The 17,120-nt window shown below is 37.3% G+C and overlaps 1 protein-coding gene across 6 annotated transcripts in view; it reads right to left on the bottom strand.

The window, feature by feature from the left end:
• The window catches only part of PCLO (piccolo presynaptic cytomatrix protein), a 385,852-nt gene that overhangs the window by 56,407 nt on the left and 312,325 nt on the right, over window positions 1-17,120 (bottom strand). For 3 of the 6 annotated variants that reach the window (XM_080392024.1, XM_080392028.1, XM_080392023.1), the window contains 5 exons: window positions 16,422-16,493; window positions 13,591-13,771; window positions 12,202-12,396; window positions 10,775-10,957; window positions 537-678 (listed from right to left, as the gene is read on the bottom strand). In XM_080392024.1, the coding sequence (XP_080248150.1) occupies window positions 537-678; window positions 10,775-10,957; window positions 12,202-12,396; window positions 13,591-13,771; window positions 16,422-16,493 (773 nt within the window). The remainder of the gene's footprint in view (window positions 1-536; window positions 679-10,774; window positions 10,958-12,201; window positions 12,397-13,590; window positions 13,772-16,421; window positions 16,494-17,120) is intronic. The other 3 variants (XM_080392026.1, XM_080392025.1, XM_080392027.1) reach the window with 3 other exon arrangements.

Raw genomic sequence — 17,120 nt, forward strand, 5'->3', positions numbered from 1 at the left:
AAAGAGCTTTTTCCAGCCAAGAACTGAGCAATTCTACCCAAAGTCTTAAAAACTTGGGAAAAGTTGGGCTATGTCCAGAACCTGAATTTCAATGGCACTAGTAACACCTCTTTCCAGAAGGAGATCAATCTGAAAACTTTAAGTATTCTTAGGCCTACAAAAGTTGTAATTTTAAAATTACATTGTAATTTTATACATTTATATTACATATAGTTATATAAATAAAATTACACAATGTACATTTAAAAGATAACCCAAGTTCACCTATACACACTTTCATGAAATGCTGAGACTTGCACCTCTCCTGGGTGACAGCAATAAATTCATGAGGTTGAGGCAGAGGTTTGGTTGGTTATTTACAATTCAAAGCTCAACAAAGTAGAATAAAAGTATGGGCTCTGAGAAATTCTCCTGTTAGATCCTATTCTACTGTGTAACCCAAGGCTGCAGAGGAAACAACATGAGAAGATGACTGGCAAGTGAAAGAGCTATACATAGTTCATGGATGATAGAGGATATTAAAGGAAAAGCCTTACATTCTTGGGATGGGAAATAGGTTATTCTCTCCTGTGGCACTGCTGCTGCCTTCGCTATCCATGCTGTATCCACTGCCAAAACTACTGGCTGACGAGCCAGTGGAGACAGAACTTTCTGCAGGTCGGTGGTTAGTAGACCTTGCTGTACAGGGCGGGAACAGTGGGTTACCAAAAAACTTGTAAGACATCAGTACCATCCACGTTAAGAAAAAGTGTAATTTATCAAAATCACATGCTGCAAACACCTTCATTTTTTTACTTTATATCCCAGTATTGAGTTATCATCTTTTGTAGATGTTTATTTTCACATGGAATAAGGTTCTAAACCAAATAGTATACCACCGTATTTTTTCCTCAAATCTTGTTAATAGTTCAAATCGAAAGCCTGAAGGAATAAGAGTGGGTTAGATTGATTAACATGGTTTTTCTGATTAAAGCTACAGAAAACCAGTTATTAATCTGTAACATTTCATATGGTGATCTTGTAAAAAGGAAAGTCCCAGTGGGCCTTCCTCATATTCCTCACAAAAATTCTTTGCATTTGATGATTTTGAGAAGGAGAGGAAGCTGAAAGGAAATAAAAGTACACCGTCTATAGTCACAGAGACTGTATGAAGATCTCTACCTCTCTTCAGACGTAACGCAGCTACTGCATTATATTTCTCAACTGCTCCTACCCATCTAGACCTTTTACTATACACCTAGAATTTTAATGCCCATATGGTGATGTGAATTGTCCTAATCTTGTTTAAGAACATTTGGTGTAGAAAATGTACACCAGCGTGTGTTATTTTTACTTCAGGTGCCTGCTTATTTTGTGTTTTGGATGTTTTTGTACTACGTGAACAAATCTTTCCATATTCAGGCTTTAGCAAGTTGAGAAATATAAACAAAAAAGGACATAGTGACATTACATGTAATAATTAATACAGGAACAACAGAGTAGCTCTTCTCATATTGAATAATACAATTGTCTGGGAATATTAATACAGATTTTTAGATTATTTTTTGTTAAATGTTACTTAAATACATCTACTGTTGTCATGGCTCATCTATTCCAACTGACTGAGCTTATATGCTGAAGACAAAAACAAATCTTTTTGGCCAAATTATTTTTCTGTGAAGACTTGATTAAGTTTTACGTTATTTTGGTGAACCGTGAAACTCTAATGCAAGCAGTTAAAAAAGATTATTCTTTAAACAAGAAATCAGTCAAATACCTAAATGGAAATTACTTCAAATAAGAGCCAGAGCCGCAACAGTGTATTGCCTTAAACTGCCAACCAATATTATTTATGTTTGATTGAATTATAAATATTTTTGGTGAAGACTGCTGCATACTGCCTGATGTGGGACCAGGAAGCTGGGTGTGACTCCTCAGATGTAATAAAAAAAAATAGATTAATCACTGAAACTAGAAAAAAGGAACGAAGCAGTTCACATATCATCAATGCTTGGGCCAAACTGTGAGTTAAGACAGAACTCTGTCTACAAAGTGATTCTTCACTGCTAAGCTGAGCTGTCACATAATATTTTAAAAAACTCTTCTCTTAGCCTCCTTGTTTCACTATTACCTATAGCCCAAGAAGGAATCTGTCAGTCTAAATTATTTTTAGACAAATATATTCTTTAGCTCTATTTCATGATTTTACACATTGATCATAGGCTATCTTCTTGGACGTTAATACAAATTAATAAACTCATGGTGTTATTAACAGATACCCTCACTAGCTCATCTGGAGAGAAAGCCACGCATTTTCTCCAGCAGAGACAGCCCGAGCACAGCAGTGTGCCCTGCTCAGGCAGCGGTGAACGGTGGCTTCTGTATCATGTACAGCCTGTGGCATCATGAGTGATTTCTTATGACTATGGTGACATGACAGTAAACTGCTGTTGGGAAACATTGGGCAAGAGCGAGATTTCAGAGAAGAGAGGTCAAGCTCTCCTTTATAATGCATTATTGCCAGCTGCAAGGTATGCAACCGCCTGAGCTGGGGCTAGCTCACGCCTGCCCAAACTAAACCATAACCTCAGTTCTCACAGGGTTTGTGTGAATGGTACAACTTCTGACTTTTGTTGTTCCAGAATCTGAGGGTTTCTTTAGGTTGGGTTGGGTGGCTTTTTTGCTATCGTATGACAAATACTTCATAGGTGGGGAAAGCTGGAAAAGCCACGCATCTGCAAAACCCATGGAAGCCAAGACAGCATTGCACCAGCATAAAAGAGCATCTTTCACCTTTCCCTTCAGCATGAATTTGCTTAGCGTAGCATATGTGCCCACCATGACATATGGGGCTGAAAGCATTGTTCGTGTCTGGGCTTTAATATTGCTGTAAAAGCTAGTGCCTGATGTAATTATTTTTATATCTTTACTGGTGGATTTCTAAAACCAGTAAGAACCTAGAAATTATTTCAAGCCAGAAAAGCTTGAATTAAGCCTTTATAAATGGTTTAGGAGTTTTGCTACATTGATTTACAATTAAAACAGATGTTTCTTTCAAAACAGCTGTATCCTGATGATACATTTAGTATGCTGTATTTTTAGTTTCTCTACTGTTTTCACTAATTTACATCTTTTCCTATATTGATGGTTTTTCCCATAAGATATCTTGGTAAATGGTTATAATGGAGCCAAATTTAGACTCATGACTGGATTTTGAAAATGCTGAAGTTTAATGCTATTCTTTTTTTTTTCTTTTCTTTCCCTGTCTGCTTTAAGAAAGTAATGAACTGAAATGTCAAGTTTGCAACAACAGATGAAATCCACAAACCTATTTACAGCTGGTTTTGTGACAAATTAAGAATCTGGATACAAAGAACTCTGTAACTCATGAGAAACCCACATTTTCTAGATATCTGTATTTTTACAAATATACCTAGACCTCTAAGCTTCTGCTGTTGGTTATATCGGAAACTTTCAGATTTTGAATATGTGGTGATGCTTGCTGCCAGGCAATATTTTGCCTAAGAGTTAGAATAACCATGGTTAGGTTTGTACTCTTAAGTTGAAAGTTAGAACTTGCTTCCTGTTTTCATGTGCGAGGGACTAATTTGTACCTTCATTTCAAGTGCTTCAAGTCTTTCCCTTTCTCTTTGAACAAATGCAAATGTTGTAGGAACTTTAACAAGGCAGTCTGAGCTCACTGTGGTACTCTGGTCTTACTAGCCTATGTAAGGTCTGTGAAGCCCTGTAAGTGTCAGAACAATTGCCACCTGGCTTGGCCAGTGGGATTCCCACCCACATAAAGGACAAGTAAATACAGTGAGATTAGGGCAGGTTCACTTCTAGGTTACAGAGCTTCTGCTTACAGATGCCTAGGCTAGAAAATGCTTAAGTTTTCAGGTTTTGACTTCAAAGTTCTGTCAGGAGGTGCCTTGGTCTGTAGGGAGTTGAATTGTTCCATATGGATTCACTGTGGTCCAGAGATTGGATATTCTCCTCTGATATCACAGAGGTGCCTGATACTACAAGGTACAGTCTTGTTTTACTTAAATCTACAACATTTATCTGAATAGGAACTTGGGCAAAAGCAGTTGCCACCATTTGAATATTAAGTATCCAGAGTATGGAAGAGCTGTTTCATTGCTTCCTCGCCCTTTGTTTTTTTTCAAATTATTTCCTGGTTCTTAGAAAAAAAAAAAAAAAACCAAAACAAACACACCACAAACCCAAACCTTTTAAAAACTCTTAGAAAGCTTAGAAAATTTTAAAAATACTTCTTACAGGCAAAGTCCTGCTGTCAATTACATATGATGCTGAAATATTTCCATTTTTAGAGAAAAGACTTAAGGTCTCAGCAGATGAAAGAGGCTAAGCTTAGCTGAAGGTCGTTACCCAGCTTATAAGACTTATAATAATGAACTCAAATCAGTCAGCAGCAAAATGGAACCAGTCCAGCACTGTCAGCCACTCCAGCTATTCTCTACAGTGAATGGACTTTTTTATTTTTTTTTAAAAAAGATTTAAATTTGAAAAATGGGACTGTGCTGTTCTGTGGTTCCTGTGGGTAAAAGAATATCAGACCCAAGCAGAATTTACTCTTGGGGATTAAGTTGTAGATGTTCCCCTTTTCAGGTATCTGTCTAGAATTCTAGTAGAAATAAAACTCTCAGAATACATTGGGAAAGACAGTTCTATTTGTACACCAAACAGGAGGAGCAAAAAATGCTTTTGTGTATGCATTCAGGATTAAGTTTTGAGAATTTGCCTCTAGCTGCTTGGAAAAAAATTGTTCTTTGTAACTGGCAATCTTGTGAGAAACCCTCAGTGACAAAAAGGGCTGGTAGCATCATACTGAGTCTTCTCAAAGAGATGGGAGCAGGTAAAATCAATGATTTGCTTTGGAGAGTTCTCTGCTGACCAACAGACTGGGCATGTCACATGCAGTGTCTTCTGACAGAAGCTTGTCTACTCTTCACTCTCGACCACTTGTGCCTCAAGTGCTCCAACATCAAACTGCCCCCAAATGCCGGTTTACCTTGCTTTATGAGGGGTTCGCTAGCACTCCAAGCAAGTGCTACTCGGGTCTGCTCTGTAAGATTCTGCTGTGTAAAACCCTGTTTTTGGGACTCCAGTTGCATCTTTTGTGAACCGGCAACAGAAAGGAGATACCTAAATAACTACTGATCAAAGACATGTACCTCAGGTCAGTTCTGATCATTTTTCCTCACTCTTTCTTCTACTGAGCAGTACTTCAGACCATGGTTGTGCCCATTTCAGCCACATTTATATATTAGGCACCGCTCTGACCACCTGCTGAGCAGTGATATTTTGTGACATTTCAACACAGCTCTTTACAGAGCAATTTACCATTTGAAGTGAGTAATGGTAGAACAGCACTCATCTTAAACTGCCGTGATGGCGTTTCTTTACCCAGCAAAGCGATTCTGACGAAGTAATTTTCTTCCGTGTCCTCCATAGGGTTAGGCTACCATCTAACAGACTTTTTAAATAAGAGTTATCAAATCAAGAATCTGAGCAATTTCCTGAAATTACATGTCAGCTTAAAATGGTGGAAGAGTAAATAGCAGGAATAGCCAAAGCAAAATGGACCAGCTATTAGCCTGAAACAAGACTCAAGACAGCCTCAGATTACTGCTCTTTGCAGAGACTGGGGACAAACTGCTCTTGTTTTGATAATGATTCTTAGAAATGGGTTATTTGTAGCAATATGAAGGCCCATTTAAGTTGGAAATTAAGACACTAGTGAAGCTAGGCATAAAACAGCTTTAGACAGTAAATTATTTAAAGTATGAAAGAAACATCCTAAATTGTTGTAGGAAATTAAAACATGGCATTGCCTACTAAAAGTGTGAAAATGCGTATAGACCTAAAGGGACCCCAGATAAGCAGGTATTTAAATCCAGTCATATCCAATTCAAAAGGTTTAGAGAACCTAGGAATCAATTTCCTTTCACTCCGCATTGTCACTAACATCAGTAAATAGAACTTAGTGATAAGGAAAATTCCTGTCGATTTTAATTTCATGCAGCTAAGTGGTTAGAAATCACACAGTGCTGGCTCAGCCCCGTATCATGGATTTCACAGTGCTAGTGATATCTTGGTCCATACATCACATTGCATTTCTGTGTAGTTTTAACCTGTTATGCTGACACTTACGTGAACTTTCGTCAAAGTTGTTGGAACAAGGGAGTTAAAAGCAGGCATGCCCTTTTGAACTGAAGTGATTTAAACCCAAGGACATTGAGAAGTGTAAATTGACAGACTTAGTTGTGAACAATTGTGAAAATGCTGATGCACCTCCTGTCTACTCTAGATATTCTCCCCAACAGTATCAGCTCTGACAGTAGACCTCCCTCTGACCAGCAAAATCGCTTGACACACATACCTTTGGAAAGTAGTTTCGTCTTAGGATATCACAGAAAAGCTTTTGTCACAATAGAAAATTTATAATATAAAAGATGAAATGTTCTCTATGAGATGAGAGAAATAAATAGATTATGGGTACATGCATTAGATTTGGAGGTTTTCAGAGAATGTTGTGATTTTAAATTCCTCTATGTTTAGGGTTGAAAAAAACCCCTTTCTATTACTGACCAAAATAAATATTTGAGAAATTTCTGTAGAAATATATTGTTTGTATTACCTTAAATGATAATTTAACAGGTATGTTTGAACCTTTAACTGAAATACATGGCATTTTCTCCAGGTCTTTAACATTTCCTAACTAATGCAGGTCAAGAGCATAGCACTATTTTTGTCCTGGCAGCTTGTTTGCTTGTTTGGTTGTTTTTTAAATGTGTGCTAAATAAAAGAGGAGCTGCATGTGGCATCTGTCATCATATGATGTTCAAGAAGCAGCATATTGACTTGTAGCTCCTCTCTTATGAGCGTCTGTTTGAAGGGATAGAAAAATGCATAGGACTACAATGATGTTCAGGCTTGAAACCACCTACTGAGCTCCTGAAATACTTCTTTACTGTTCTCCAAACAGCCCAGGAAGAATCAAAATAATTTTCTATTTTCTTCTTTGGTCAGAAAATAATATTTTTATTGTTGACCATTCAACATTCTGATGTAATAAAGGAATTGTTTTTTTCATTGGACAATCATTGTACCTTTGGGGACAAAACTGGCACCTCTTCCTCTGCAAATAAGGTCCAGCCCATTGAATTTTACCCATGAAGCTACACCCATGTAGAGACCACAGCTCCCTATGAAACTGTGTACTTTAAAAAATGGCCAGTTATGTAGATAAATGCTGACTACATGGTGAACACCATCTTTTTTTGTTTGTGCTCTGAGCTTGTTATTTCACTGGAAACTATGCCTTCTATTCTAGTGAGGCAGAGCTGGTGCACCTTCCTACTTCACAGGGACATTGAAGGGAAATTTTGCTGTTCCCTGTCTGTCTTATTCACTTTATTGGAAGTTATTTAAACTAAAGCATGTAATTAATTCTTTTAAAACTATAAACTGGCTTTGAAAAGGCCTTTTACATAAAATTGGTAAATAACTATATTGCAGGTACACCTACTGTTTTATATGCATATATCCAGAGAACTGGTAATTATCATTAGAATATCTCTAACTGTTCAAATATCTGAAGAACTCTAAAATAATTTCTTATATTTAAGGCACAGATGACCTACCGAGAAAATTCAATATAACGGAAAGATTATTCTGTGGGACAAAGTACTGACTTAAAAGAAGGTGGACTGGTTTACACTCTCTAAAACTGACTCATGTAAACTCTAATGCACAGATTTATGTTTAAAGGAATGTGCTTAATTTTATGTGAATGTGTAATTGGCAATGATTCATATTTTTCACAAAAACGAAATCAAATTAACTCAAACCTAGGCACTGCTCTCTCCCTCTGGCTTGGATCCCTTGCAAATTCTGCCTTCAAAGGTTTGGCTCTGAAACATTATTGTTCCTCTCCAAGGGGTGCGGTGGAAATGTGTATTATGCAATCGGTTTCTTTGCAGATCACGCTTTTATCTCTCACAGGCAATAAGAAAATTATACTTCAGGGTTTATTTTTAATTAAATGCCGTAGTTGAATATTGGATTTTACAAAGTTGCTGAACAAAGACCAATGTTTTCTGTTATAGTGTCACCTTAATTTTAAAAGAGAGTGATTAAAATACACTTTTTGCTGTTTAATATGAATACAGAAATAGTTCCATGCAATAAACTTAAAATGATGCAAGCCCTTTGCATTCACAAAATATATATACCGTGGGTGCTGGTTTTGTTTATGATTTCCTTTTTACTTCTCATCAGACATATAATTAATAACTGACAAAACACATCAAATAGAAATGGTCCTAGGAGTCAGAAGTAGAGAAATAATTCTCTGCAGCATTCTAAGAATGACTAAGTGTTCTTATATTGTTTTGGTTTTTTCAAGTGACAATTGAATTCAAGGAAAAAAAAAGGTATCGAGAGACTAGATTAAAGGAGGAAACTTTCTGAGGGTTCTCTTAGCTAGAGAAGGACTGATGATCAGTCACAGCATAGAATCTTTCCCAACACTCCTGTGTGCTTGGACTGAAAAAAACACAAAGAGTTGTTCTAATAGATGCTGTTCTCTGATAATATCACATAGAAATAGCTGTGTTAAAAAATAATAATAATGCTGATGATATGTAACGGCTTCCTTAATAAAGGACTTTGTGACTTAGTGACAAAAAGCTATTAACTTGCCAAGATGACTGTTCCAGTCCACAAAACCAGTTCATAATGGGTTCTTTTCCAGGTTTCAATACAGTAGGCTGTAATGGGTATGGGTACCACAACCATGCACCATCTCTGTAGGACTTCCAAACTGATGATGCTGTAATATTCACAATACTCTTAGAACTTTTGAACTGCAGGGGAAACCTCTCCTTCCTTCATCACCTCTTCCTCCTGCAAAGAACTCCATAAACTGAAAGCTGTTTTGAGCATCTTTAGTGCTTTTTCTATTCAATGTCATAGTCTCTTCTTGTTTTACTTACAGACTCCACAGAACTGCAATTAACTAATCTTGCTTCTTGTTCCTGCTGAAATGCATGAAAACCTTTAACCTCAAAATGGTAATTATTGGCCCACTTCATATGAATAAATTAGGACAAACTAGTCTTGGCACACTGAGAAGCCAAAACTTCTCACAGATCTGAAACCAGGCTTGTAAACATTGTGTAGGTGACCATGCATTGCATATTATTGTCAGAAATAAAAAGACAAAAGTACCATGTCTCTTCATAGTAACTCTAACCTCACTTATATGTTAATGACATTAATGTGGGCTCTTCTTCCCTTAATTCTCCATGATGCTTTTAATATTGCTGAGTCAAGTGCATATCGATACTTCCCCCCCCCCCCCCCCCCCCCAATTTTAGAAGTAAAGGACCTAGCATAGCAGTTCAGTGGCAAGAATATTTGAGCAACAGCCTAGCTATTTATGATAAAAGTGTATGTGAACCTTGATTCAACCTTGTATCACAAGCAAGAGGTTTTACTATTGCTTGTCTACACCAAAAGGCATCATAGGACTAGAAGTGCTATGTAGTTCTGTTCCAACAGACATGACACCTCAGAAGATCACCAGAGTTATTTAGATTTCTGTGGTATAGCTCCCAGGAATAGGATGGGCCTTTCAGCTGTGGTGCCTGAACTAGTGCCATGATATCCTCTGGCCTTTGCTTGAATTAAGTGTCTGGAGTTGAGCTGTAGAGTAAGACAACATGTGTGGGTGGACGCAAACGTGTGTAGACAGATCTATTTATGGAAGAGTTCTTAAGGCTTTCATAAGAAACAACTTGTTATTTCTAAATACAAAGTTTAAAATAATTTGTTAAATTTGTCCTGTTAATTAGCTGTTTTAACAGTACACTAGTTCTCTTAATGAACCTTTAGAGCACATTGTTTGAAGTATTGTTCCCTCTTTCTCTCCTACAGCCTTCTCAGCCAGACTGTACTGTCCACAGTGTGTAACAGTGTTAACAGAGAAAAAACTTCAATGGCTCATGAGAGCTTTGGAAGGGATTACAGCACAAGAAAAGATCTGGGAGTCCAGTCTGTAAGTTTATTGGGATAAGCTCTCAAATTTCATGGAAATAAACAAAATGCTCCAGAAGTCAAAAGATCCGTACCAATTTGAACCAATTGAGATTCTGGCTCTGTATTTGTGATGAGGGGAGAAACTGATGGTATGTGGTATTTAGGTTTGATGTACAGGTGCCTACAGGCAGAAAATAATTTTTTTAGAAGCTGATAGGAAAGTCAAGAGATTGAGCTATACATGGGTCAAAACTCCCTTTCCACTGGCAGTTTAAAAAAATTATCTATCCTAATGACTTTTGACAAAACAACTAAGTTGGGAGAGGAAAAAGAAATTGTTAATGTCCTAATTAGAATTCCAGAAACAAAAAATGTGCAATTAGGTTTTTGTCACAGTACAAGAAATGTTCAATCATGCTTAAGCAGACCAGCTTGGATGCATGCTTTTTATTAGGCAACAACATGAACAAAGCTATACCATTTTTCAACAGATGTCTAAGTCCTCCAGTGGAATGGAAGTGCACACATTTGTTTTGTAATGTATCTTAGCACAGCTTTTCGTTATGGATTTATGTGCTGATGTGGAAAAATCAAGCAGATTTCTTGATTCATGTTAACATTTACAGCACTTAATGGGGGGGATAAAATAAATATCGCAATGAATTAGTAGACATGGCAAGAAGGATTTGGGCTGTGATTGGTTTCTTAACCATGTCTTTCTGCTCACCTCCTTCAGGCTTGACTGGTCCATCAGACATCACTTTCCTGAGGGCTAGTTGGCTTTGGTCTTTGTTGTCATTGGCTGGTGGAGGCAGATTGTCAGACTGAGTTCTTTGAATAGGGAGGACTCCTGCTATGCTGTGTCTGTGCTGCTTCCTGGCATGATTAGACTGACCGCTTTTATGTGCTGCTGTGGCAGTGTGGGTGAAATGGAAACCCAGAATATGTATCCTCAGATGGAACCAGCTTAAATGTTATTCATGCAAACAGAAGTGGGTTTTTTTTTCTGTATTTAAGTAGTGTTTTCAAACACCAAAGAGACACCACATGCACAGCATTAAAGATTATTAAAACTGGCTGTTTCTTTATTAATGATGGTGAAGACAAGGGAAGTAATTTTCCCCCAGTTTTTGCATTATACCATGGTAAGTTTATGGCATATCAACAAATCCTGAAGACAAACACAATGATTCCACAGTCAGAGAGTTTTAATTTGCCATCAACTGAACCCTCAGCTAGAATTAAGATACTGGTCTGAAGTATACTCTAGAGAGCAATCCTTTTGAATGGAAAAGTTTTAATTTATGAATCTATTTAAAGTTGTCAGATGAAATCTATCTTGACTGTAATCAATCCATGGCACAAAAATTACTAGAAAAATCGAACTGACTATGACACCTGACTTAGCTCTCAACTCCTTTTGACTTTGCTAACTTGGTAACATTCTTGAAATCTCGTGTTGTTAATGACTTTGTATTTTTAATGATTTCGCATTTAACGTGTTTAATGCTTTTGTCTATTGCTGTTCTGCTCATCACTTGAATTATATATCTGATATATTAAGAAGGTTGCTTATAGATCCTTTAAAAAAAATAAATTAGATATTTACAGTCATTTTTCAAAAATAGAAATCTCAGCCATGTAGTTAAAAAACTTTTTTCTTTAACTTTAAGTCTTCTTTTTTGTATATAGTACTATCCTTCCCGATTACTACTTATATCTTGTTGTTAATGTGCTCTCAGTACTTGTTGTGTGCAACTTGAAGAGCTGGCAACTGCATCTTTGCAGGTTTTGATTATTTCATTGGTAGTTATTCAGTGACATCAAAACACTACCACACAATGGAATTCTCTGGGAGTCACGCACAACCATGGAACATCACGGACCCTGAGTGCAGGGACTGATGGAGAAACAGCCAGTTTCACTGCAGTCTATATAAATTAAAATAAATAAATAAATAAAAGACTTCTAAATACAAGAGTATATTGTAATTATATGTATTCACACACAGGCACACAAAGAAAGACATTGAACAGAGTGAGCACAGTGTGCCAAGAACAGAAAATAAATAGCTGAAAAGGGAAGGACAGCAGGGAAAAAGGCAACAGATGAATATTAAGCTGCCATGCTGAGGAATTTATTTGCGTCTTTTACTTGGTTGAAGACGAAGCTGTTGGACAGCTGCTTCAGCAGCGGCGATGGCTGCCCCAGCGTCTTCAAGGTGAGTTTGAGTGACGCTGGTTTTGCTTTGGCTGCGAGATGGGCCATGAGAGCGTAGATGTCCTTCAGAGGAAGATTTGGAGCTCCCTGGACTGCTGTGGGACTTCTCAATGGTGGGCACCTGCATGTCTACCAAGAAAATGAAGAAACGCAGCTGCTGCATTTATTAGTCACAAACAGATAATTTCATTTTCTTTCTCTTGACTGCACTTTCCAGCTGCATTCCAGAACAAGGAATTAAAGATCAAGCTGTGCAATGCCAATCAGAGTCTCAGGATATATCTTGATTAGGAAACTCTTATGGAGAACCTTTTTCTACTTCCCCACTGTTCCCTGGCCCAGGGAATAAAATAATTTACTATTGGGTTTCTGTCACCTGTGAATTGTGCCTACTGTGGTGATTTAAACTGGTGGAATGATGGGGTAGCCTAAAGAATTAATGTTTTCCACTTTCTACTTCTTTAGTATGTAAAGACTAACTGGCATCGCTTACACTGACATAGCATACCAAACACTTAGCTAATGCAAGCAGTTTTATTCTGATGAATGCCACAGTCAAAACAATAACCTAACTTACAGCAGCTTCTATACTACCCTCTAATTTAAATATAGATCTTAGGCACCAATCCCTAGCAAAACATTACACAGAGTAACAGAGAGGAGATGGAGCAGAATCTTATCACTCTGAGGCTTTCATCTGGAAGCTACTTGGGATGGCTTTTGCTTTGGTATGACATACACTGTATTTTAAGTGAGCAACTGGCCACCAACTACTTAGTATAAAAAAGAGAGATAAATTTATTGGAGCCGAGATTAATTCTGCTTTTGTAAACATTAGTGTAATTCTACTATATCAGCTCTGCTGATTTCCAATACAATTGAGATATGCTACAGCCCATTATCATAGACTGGAAATGCATATGCATCATTATAGCATAATTTTTATTCTATAAAATATTAATATTAGATTTCCAGAAGACAAAATGCCATAGAATATTTAAGAAGCATCAAAAATTTAAAGCTAGATATGTATTGAATTTGGCCAGGGCTACCAGAAAAATGAAAAGGTCACAGAATCTATAGTAGATGTGCAAAGCACGTAGAGCTTGTAAGCTGCTGTTTTAAGGACACGTTTACTCAGCAAGCTGAGTGGCACTGATCAAGCCAAATTAAGCCTTGGCTCCAATGAATTAATCACATTTTAAATAAAAATGTATACAAACTTAATAGCAGTAACTTTATTTTTCTATTAGAACATACGCAGCAAAGTTTTCCCATCATCTGGGAAAACATTTTGTATCAGGTGCACCAAGTCATTCCTACCCTTGGAGGGGTCCGGGAAGATTCCATGACTTCTGCTTTTGATGACAGATGGTTTTGGAGATTGCTGGCTACTCTGTCCAGAATGAGATTTCCCATGATCAATGTTTTCACTCTGCTCTTTCAGAGGGTACCACCGAGGAGTGTTGTCAAGCTGAGAGACGCTGGATAACTCGATTAATACCTACAAATAAATCAATGTATAATATATGGCCTCTATCTGATCTATTAAAAGTTGTGTACAGAAGAGTCTACAGTTGCATTATCAGAAGTTGCAATCAAATGTAAGAAGTTAAGGGTATAAGGCTGTATGCTGACAGATTCAGGACTCTGCCCATGCTCTGACCTCACCTGATATAAGCCAGCTATGATCCCAAACCCACATTTGTTAGCATATTGATAAGTCTGAACTAAATAATTCTTGTCAACAAGACCTCAGTAAGGACTATGAGCTTAGAATAGCTCCATACCAAGATGGCTAGATAGTTGAAAGGGTAGCTTGTGAGCATTAACTTGAAAATTACACTGAAAAGACACCTGTCATTCTGCCTCTGTATAGACATATTTTATAGACAGCAGGGTGGGGTTATTTTCTCCCTTTTTCCAGTGTTAGTAAAGAGGCAAATAATTTGATATCTGTTTTTAATACAGTCTTCAATAATATGAGACTGGTCCTTGTTGATTCTTTAAAAAATCCACATATACAGAATTTGTAACAAAAAAAAAAAAAAAAAAGAACAGGGATACCTTTGCTTTTCACTAAAACAACAGAATTCAACAGGCCATTTAGGCCTCAAAACTTCACTGGTTAAAAAAAAAGAATATGAAAGGAGATGCAATGGCAATGTGGAAATTAAATAAGCAGCTTGGCTAAAAAACCCCATCATTGTAGCTATAAACTGCTCTATGCCATCTGCATTGCTAGCAAGAGTTCTGTGAAACTTCTTTTAAAAACAGAATAAGTAAAAAAACCCAGTGAGCACTGGGGCCAATAAAGACCATTCCTCCCTTAATGGTCTTGCAGCTGAGAGAAGGCCAAGAGAGGTACAGTACTAGAATCATCATAGAGTCTTGAGTGAAGGAAAGGACAGAAAGTTCCTTGCATTTGGCTCTAAGGTGACAGGATTAAAGCTAATGTCAGGTAGGTAGGTTTTAAAACTGCCAGACAAATAAAGCGTGCAATTACCTCAAGGAACCATGTCTTCATCAGTTTATTACTAGTCCCTGAATGAAAGAAAGCCTCTTTGAGTTTAGGGATGGGGAAGTCTCTTCACAACTGATTGTTTGCAGAAGGTTTAAAGCCTTTTTTCTTTCAGCCTCATAGGTTGTGTATGACCTGGCTTGGTCTTTCCAGTTAGGTCTATATTTAATCTGAACAGAGGAACTATTTAGCATGCTCCCTGTTATGGTTTTTGGTCATAGCTTTGGGAATGACTGGAAGACATTATGGTTGAGGATTGTTCCCAACAGGCTCTATAAGCTGGGGGCTCTGATTTGTAGGAGAAGAAAGGTCACATGCCATGGATGTGAACCATGATGTGCCATGTGCTTTCTGGGGCATGCAGGTGGTGCTGGCCCTATTCAAGCAAGTCCTTAGGGCACAATTTGGATATCCCATATCTGATGTTGTGGCGCAGGATTACTCTGAACATCCTGGTCCTGAAATACACTGGATCGTCTTGACCGTTCCTTTTTTCCATGAACAATTTTTTTTATATTTAAGTCTGAATGATCTAATAAATAAAATAGTTCTAGAGGTTGAAAATATTTAAAGGCAAAATTTTAAATCTTCCTCTAGGAGCAGCTGCTGGAGCATCCATTTTCTAAATGTCATAAATAATAATGATGTAAATATTCAGTAAAGCCGTGCATTTGGACAAATATGCTGAACTCAACAAGAATACTGATGGATCATGCAGGAAATAAGTAAACATGTAGCCACTTCCTATACATTTATTTTAGTAATTGTTCAAATAGTGACACTGATTGCTCAGTTTTGTAGTTACACAAAGGGGAACTGGAGCTGAACTGAGCACCTTTTTCATGAAATCCAAATGCAGAATGAGCAGAGATACTCAGAGTTACTCTGTATATGAGCGTTTGATTTTCCTGAGCTTCTGTTTCTCATTATAATCCTCTTGTGCAGTAACATTTTTAATTACTTTTTTGACATTGTAGCTATTGCTGGTAATTACATATTATACATGCGTATATTTGTAGATTCACTTTTAAAAGAGAGAGCATACTTCTTCCCATGATCACTTGTCTCATTTATAATTAATTACAAAGTTTTGCCTTCAGTCATACTTTGGTAATGATATTACTGTTTTGTAGTGTTAAAAATTAGACCTTGATCAGCAAGAACAAATTACTTAGACTTGCAGATACTTGTGCATGTGCTAATTTATGGCTTGATGGCAGATTTTAATCCTTTAATCATTTTCAAAGACTGATAACCTCCTCAGCCTTCCCATGTTATGTTAAATTTGAGGCAGACACCTTATCAGGCATAATAAGAATTCTCCATTCAGTCACTGTGAAAGATGTTACCATCTCAGGCTCAAAAAACCCTCTCAATTTCAGTGAAGTAACATTCTGTTGAGTCCTATGTGAATTTGTCCACAGTTTATCAAGATAAAGGGAAAGTATCTTTCATGTGTGAATGAATAAAATCATGGCCATTTGTTACGAAATCAGCATAAAAAAGTGATGTAAAAAAGGTTTTACTTAACACATGTACTGTACCTTGCAAAAGAACAGTCTCCAAACACCAGTATGCAGTTCATCAGCTTTCTAACTAGTCAGGGTTAGAGAGGAGGAAATAAGATACTCACTTCACCGAGGAAGTCATTCGAGGAGAATCGATCATAATCCCAGACAGTCACTTCCAGTGTTTTCTTTTTCAGCTGCAATTTAAGTCAAAGGATAATCAACCCCATTGCCATCATAAACTTCAGATCAAGTCTTTTTGGTGGCTTCTATTCATTATCTGCTCCTTTCACCCTTTTTCACAGTGACAGCTAGGCAGCTTTTGTCCTCCCATCAACCTTGGTCTCAGAAAAATAATTTGGGACTATTACTTGTTATCAAGACAAATGGACTTCTGCTTGGCCCTATTTTAGGAAATTCCACAAGTTGTTTTTGACAGAATGTGCGTCCATTACAACAGCCAAACTGATTTTTAAAGCCCAATTTTTGTATTTCTGTAGCTTTTCTCATCATCAGGTCTGAATTGCCTAAATGCAGGCATTTGCCTCAAGTACCTTTGAGTGCGTATTTCAAATGTATTATTTAAAATACTCTGTTTACACAATCTCATTGCTGAAGACCAGGCTTTAATACCCCCAGAATTCAGTGCAGTCAATGGGACTTTGCAAGTGATCCAGGCATGCAGGACAAGTTGCACTGTTAGAGATTTAATGACAGCCATCAAAACTCATTATCAACAGACCTTGTTAAGCATGATAGCTCAATCTGTGTAAGAAGGCATTCTTCTTACAGGCCACAGTAAGAAACAAGCACGTCTTTTTATG

Source organism: Falco punctatus (assembly GCF_963210335.1).
Source record: "Falco punctatus genome assembly, chromosome: 6".
Lineage (NCBI taxonomy): Eukaryota > Metazoa > Chordata > Aves > Falconiformes > Falconidae > Falco > Falco punctatus.